The sequence below is a fragment of the Nematolebias whitei genome, chromosome 21 (assembly GCF_014905685.2).
Source record: "Nematolebias whitei isolate Nwh7 chromosome 21, NemWhi1, whole genome shotgun sequence".
In the NCBI taxonomy this organism is placed as follows: domain Eukaryota; kingdom Metazoa; phylum Chordata; class Actinopteri; order Cyprinodontiformes; family Rivulidae; genus Nematolebias; species Nematolebias whitei.
In genome coordinates this window covers 25,934,797-25,941,614 of record NC_056518.1, presented here as the reverse complement: position 1 = coordinate 25,941,614, position 6,818 = coordinate 25,934,797, and the positions used below count along the sequence as shown (strand labels likewise).

Genomic DNA, 6,818 nt, shown 5'->3' with positions numbered 1-6,818 from the left:
CCCCCCCCCCCCCCCCCCAAGTTGCCACAAGTAAATTTCAGATCAGTTTGACAGTTTGAATAAAATCAAAAATCACAAAATACTCAAAGTTTCATGTTTCTTTTTGTTTTAATAAAGTTTTATGTTTCCATGTCCTGATCCATGTTTTCAATGTAGCCTTATTTGTTTGAACCCCAAATTTGGACTTTTTGTTAATAAAGAGACTGATTCAGCTTTTTTCTTTCAGACAGTTAGCTTCATGTTTGACTGAATACTTTAGTCAACAGAAATTTGTGTGCGACTCAATGACTGCAAGGTAACCATGACTTGTGGCTGCAAAAAAAGCCTGATCATCATCCCTCCACCACCGTGCCTGACTCTTTGTATGAGAGGAGTGCTGATGTGCTCTTTGGGTTTTCTCCAAACAATTTTCCGTACATCATAACCAGACAGGTCCACTCATCTGTCCGAATGACTTTGCTGCCCGTTTTTCTTTGGCCTGTCGTGGAGTGAAGTGGAATTGAAAAAAAAAAAAAAAAACATTTGTCCATATTTTGAGCTGAATAACTTGAAAAATAATTGAGGCACTAACTTGCATTTTGGTGCATGGCTGCATCAAGACATGAGAAAGGTTACTATTGAAAATTGGGTTGCCATGTAAAAATCAAAGATGGCCACCCCAATCATTTTAGGAAACTACTTTCTAGTTTTTATATTGCTAAAACGAATAGTCTTCTCAAATGTTTGGGGTGACCAAAGACAGATCTAAGGAGGTCAAGGTCAGCACTGGCCACCCCCTGGCTCCACCGTTGCCCACCGCTCACCAAGATCTGTCACTCTGCTTCGCTTTGGACAAACAAAAATAAATAAAAATCTACCTCTGTTCTTCTACACAGTGCAGCTTCTACACATTTGAATTACTTCACCAAAAACATTGTTTACTTGCATTTCCTGTTCAGTTCCAGTTCAGAAAAACACAAACTACAAACGCTCACTACTCAAATCCCTCATTGGGGATGGACAGGACAAGTACAGTATATGATTTATGGCACATCATATTTTTAAAAAAAAATATTGATTGGCAGCAACGGTTGCTTCAATAAGATCATTGCTGTTGTCTTTCCTTCTCGTCATTAACACACCTGAATGCTTCAGAGCAGCAAACACAAACCAGACCTGCTTTTGTAGATGAGCTCTCGCTGATCAGTTAATGAAGTGCATTTCTTTAGCAGCACCTGGCTGCACCTTAACTTCTTAATTTAAATGGAAACAGAAAGGATGGATTTAATTTTCCACTCTCTGCTTTTCCAGCTTGGCTGATTTTTTTATATGCTAAGTATATATGGAAGCACATTGTGTTTGCATTACTGCACCGATACTCGTCTGTTTTAGGCTAAACTACTAAATGAGAGTTAAAGTTGCTTGTGCTTTTGTTTGCATTTTGTTTCTACGATGCTGTAAATTGTGCTCTCTCCGCTGCTACTGGAAATTTAGCTAAAAATATTTTAGGCATGCCTCATCCATATTCAAGTTTTATTTTTTATTTTATTTTAAAATGAAGGTTGAAAACAAGGGGGAAGAGCAAGTAAGCATTTTAAAAAGGCAATCTGCACTAGAGCCGTCATTTCTAACCTGAACCCGAAACCTGGCCTAGACCGACCCGTTATAATGTGATTAATGGCCGGGCCGGGCTGGGCCAGGCCGGTCTCGGGCTTTTACTTGGGTCAGGATCAGCTGTGATCCAATTATATGATAACATGGCCTGCCATACACATCCACCAGCCGCACATGGCCATTTCACTGTGAGCTGACCGGCCTCGAAAGAGGTAAAAAGTTCAGTTAAGCTTCAGATGGGACTATACTGCCAGGCAGCGATCCATCGCCCAAATGGACATTCATTCTGCCACTGCACTCAGCGGACACGTGCGGCCGACAACGCTAACAGCGCAGCTCCCAAACAGGTGAGATCCCAAAGCAGACGCGTGTGTCACAGCTCTCTGTGTGTCTCTGTAATTCAGACAGAAACAGGGTTTAAATGCTTTTTATGGCCATGAAAGGACAAACACCTCTCAGCTCCAAATCTTATGCCACTTTTATTCAGCTGTGCATCCCCGACCGTTAATAACCAATTAAAAATGTATTTTTTTCCGGGTTCGGACCTGTAATTACCGTTAATTCGTCGGGTCGGGTGGGGTTCGAAAATTATGACTGCAGGCTGGGGCCGGGTCGGATCAGATCTTTTGGGCCCGAATGCAACTCTAGTCTGCACTAAACCTCCATCATATTGAAGAGTATTCATTTAAACTTTACACAAGATTACTAAAGTTGTATGTATGTAAAATGTATATTTTGCATTTGTAGCTAGAAAAAAAAAAAAAAAAGAGTTTGAAAGCAAGCCTGAAAGCAAGGTTCAGCTCATCCCAAACTCATCTGTTCTATAACAGAACATCTGAGAAGAAAAGAATGAAGTCCAGACCTCAGCCTGGTGAGATGCTGAGGTGAGGATTCAGTATATTAAAAATTTAAAAAGCCAGCAAACTTCAATGAACTGAAGCAACACTGGAAAGAAAAGTGAGCCCAAATTCTTCCATATGAAAATCGTTATTTTATTTTTATGATGTGTTTGGTATTATCATTTTACAGTTTATTGTTTATCGTGTAGCATTTTGGCCAACGGCAGTTTTTAAATGTGCTATAAAACATTTCAAGAAACTGCTCAAAGGAGGTGGGACAAGTTCTCGTATCGTAGCGTGGACTCTTCACACAGTCGTCATTTTGGCTTAGTCTTATTCACTAATGACAAGGATTTACTTTGAGATGCTACAGAAACCGCTTTCTTAAAGAGCACATCATCTGTATGTGCTGTTTATTGTCAAACATAAAATGTTTCCTCACACAGTCCAAGTTGACTGAATCTAAAGCACATATGCTTTCGTACTGAGGATGTTTATTTGCAGGGCACTGAGCTCGCTCAGCCTCTACAGACGACCGTTTTCGCATTTCTAGCAAATTCCACCTCATCTGATGCGTTTTGTTGATGCCATTAAGGTTTATGCTGCGTTTGGAGACAACCCATTTATCTTTGCTACAGTTTGGGTTGCTGGATTTAAAGAGCAAGACAGGAGAGCCGCAGTAGTTTTATACTGTGTGGAACAACAAGCCAAAGTAGACAAATTAAACTGTATAAATCATCATTTCTTACCTACTTGATCTTTAAAAATCTTTGAAATGACCACTGGCACGTTGTGCTCTGCACCTCCCTGAAAAGGGCAAAAATAAAGAGGGAATAATGAGTTTTAACTGTGAAATTAACTTGCAAAGTGCTTTTTTAAAACTGTTTTTTCCACCCAAACACCCAAAGCCTTCTCATTTCCACTGTAGTCCCTCCATAATAAAATCTTATCAGCTTACTTTGATGCTTAAGCCCAGGCCGCCAGTCGCTTGTCTTCGCAGTACAACAGTTCTGTGCTTTAGAAAGGGGGAGTTTTTTTATTGGCAAAGGGATATTGTGGACGTTGAAACAGTAATCTGGAGTTATGTGGCATGAATTTCAATGCAAGCCTCGAGCGCACTTACATTTGCTTGGGATTCAGTTCCACTTGTGCAAACCACATCCAGCTTCTGTATGGTTAATGCGTCTCTGGTCAATTTCAGGCAGACATCGTACGTATTGTTGCTCTCCTCATCGTACAGCAAAGCAATTCCTGATTTTGTCTGTTGGAAATGAGAAGAGCATTGACATTTTGCCAAGCAAAGCAATTATGCACACAATGAACATTTTAATCCTCTTTTCTCAATTTGTCTTTTTTTGTGCGCCGTTCTTCTGGTGGAGTTTTGGGTTAATTGGTTTTGCTTGACACAGCCAAACCTTTCTGTGTAAGAATAAAGGGATTTTCTACAATGGATGAACGAAAGTTTAGAAAATTGAAGGCGATTACTTACATTTGACAGAAATGTCAGGCAGCGTTTGTAAAAGATTGCACCTTTGTGCAAGAAGATTTTAGTTAAAAAAAAAAAAAATTTTGAATAAAGATTTAATTTTAGGGTATCATTTCTGATTTTATTCCTTAATTATTAGCTGAAATCATAATTAAACAAAAGCATGAGGCAAATTAAACAAGTTGAGTCAGAATTCATTTAATTGTGGCACAGTTCCTATAACCGATTGAGTTTATAAACAGTAGTGATTTTAGATCAATCCATGTAAAACATTTAATTAGCAGCAGTTAATTTACTAGGCAATCTGTAAGGGGTCATTGTGTGAGAGGCTGGGGACACCCTGGACAGGCTGCAAGTCCAATGCAGGGACACAGAGATGAACAACCACACATAGGGACGTTTTTCAAGTCAATGAACCTGATCTATAAGTTTTTGGTCTGTGGAAGAAAACAAGAATACCAGGAGAAAAGTTATTCATGCAGGTAGAATTGAGAAAACATCAAAATATTGTAAATATCTGAAGCAAATCATCTAGTTTCCCTGTCTTAGGTTGTGCTACTATTGTTAAACATATGTTGGTATTTAGAATTTATCTAAACAATTCCATATTTATCCAACAAAGTAAAGTCAGGTCCTCTGGACGGTTTCTTTTTGTTGAAACGTTTCGCCTTTCATCCAAAACACTTCAGTCTTATTGAGCATGAATCAAAATATTTTGAACCGCTTTGGCCACGACTGCCTCAAAATAGTCGGCGGGAGAGAGGGCGGACTCCAGAAACCAACTTAGCACCATCAAACTGGTTGATCCACCATGAGAAGGTGCTATTTACAAGACTGAGTTTGTTGCAGCTCCTCGGACTGATGAAGCACTTCGGATGAAAGACGAAACATTTCAACAAAAAGAAACCGGAGGACCTGAATTAATTAACACGGATTATTGAGCATGAATCAGGATATTCCATATTTACTTACCCAAAACCTACTTCAAAATACAAACCAGCCCTTTTAATATTTAAGGACATTTAATTTGAAATAAAAGTTAATTGCAGACCATTAAGATTTTAGTTCAGTGTTCTAGTGGTCTGCAAGACTTTTTAGAGCTCTACATGTAGATGATTTACTTCTTAAAAACAATTTAAAATGGTGAGTTAACATTTGAAGATGTAATGACAATAATATTAAACCAAGAGGACAAAAAGTGTTTAGTTATTTACTGTTTACAAAAATCTAAGTAAATTCTGGATTATGAGTTTAAACACTGATGCACGTAATGCTGCAAAACTAGAAGGTACATTTTCTGCCAACCCGAGCCATGTTACATTTGTGAGAGCAAATACATGTCCGAATTATATATTTCTTCCTCAAGACCCTTTCTCTTTTTGGTTGTTTTGAAAGATCTGACTTTATCAGAGTCAGAGAGATTTCTTTGTCATACACACTGCTAATCTGAACTAACCTAACAAACAAATCCAGCCAAAGTTAAACCATAGCTCTGCATTTGCAAAATGCACAATGAGGTTTACCGCACACATTAATCAGCTCGTTTATCTTTGACAGAAATTAAACAATCTACTACGGTTCATTTTAATCTTTGGGGCTTCTTCTTGAGTAAAGTGTCAAATAACTCATGCAGCACAAAACTAAATGCTTCAGCTACAGCAACAGTTTGGGTTGTAATATTTAACAGCACATAACAGTAAAAAGAATAAAGGCACTTAAATTACTTGTGTCCCAAGAAAGAAAAACCCCTGAAGGTTACACAAAAGACAAGTGGTTGCAGTTTATCATTTTACTGTGTTTTTTGTGGATACACAGATTTCTGCAAAATAGGATGTGGCTCTTTTCATTAATGTGCTCCTGTGGGATGAGTGTTTTTGAAAAAGGTCACAGCCACTACATGAATGAGGTCAAGCAATTCTCTAAGATGCTCTGGAATGAAGGTCATGAACTGCTCCCATCAAAGGAGGCAAGAGGATAAATTAGAACCCTGTTGAATCGTGGTGGCAGCAGCAACACCTGAGACATTCAGACGAGACAAAACAAGCTAATTGTTTTCATGACCCTCAAAGCAGAAGTCAGGACACAAAAAAGAAACCAAACGCCTGCTTTTCAGTTTCAAAAAATGTACATCCCTTTGTTTCCAGACAAACTTTAGAGATCCTAAAGAATGAACATTGAAAAGACTGTAAGGAAACGTTCATGTAGGAGAATTACGTTCAGTTTAAGTGTACATTTATTTGAATTCTGTATAACTCAGGTGTCAATTACTGGAAATAATTAGAAGTTATTGTGCATTCTGATAGTGGCACAGTGGCTCAGTTGGTAGAGCTGTTGCCTCTTAGCAAGGTCGCCAGATCTGGATCTGGATGGATTTTGCATGTTCTCTTCGTGCATGCGTGGGTTTTCTCCAGGTATTCTGGTTTCCTCCCACAGACCAAAAACATGCATGTTAGGCTGATTGGTAACTAAATTGGCGCTAGGTGTGAGTGAGAGAATGGTTGTCTCGGTTGTTTCTATGTGTCCATGTGATAGACTGAAGATGTGTCCAGGGTGTCCCCCACTACTTGCAGTGACTGCTGGATATGGGCATCAGTGACCTCCACAATCCAAAAAGGAAGAAGTGGGTAAAAGGTAATTAATGGATGGATGTGCATTTCGATAACAGCTAAAAAAAAAAAAAGGGTTGTAAGGGTTCTGATTGGCAGGCCGTAGACTGAGGAAGTCCTCTGGATGGGCGACGAAATGTTTCTCACTTAAAGAAACTGGTCCAGACAACATGATTTAACCTTTTTTGTCGATTACACAGTTAGGTATCCATCAGTGCATTTCACACTTAATAAAAACACTTCCAAGTAAGAAATGTCCTGATGCATGCTCAATAATCCAGGTAGAAAAAAAAA

The 6,818-nt window shown here is 38.9% G+C and overlaps 1 protein-coding gene across 1 annotated transcript in view; it reads right to left on the bottom strand.

Moving 5' to 3' along the window:
- sntg2 (syntrophin, gamma 2) overlaps positions 1 to 6,818 on the bottom strand; it is a 102,797-nt gene that overhangs the window by 73,958 nt on the left and 22,021 nt on the right. Inside the window, exons 2-4 of the mRNA XM_037694782.1 lie at positions 3,556 to 3,693; positions 3,391 to 3,447; positions 3,182 to 3,239 (exon numbers count right to left, since the gene is read on the bottom strand). Of these exons, the coding sequence (XP_037550710.1) occupies positions 3,182 to 3,239; positions 3,391 to 3,447; positions 3,556 to 3,693 (253 nt within the window). The remainder of the gene's footprint in view (positions 1 to 3,181; positions 3,240 to 3,390; positions 3,448 to 3,555; positions 3,694 to 6,818) is intronic.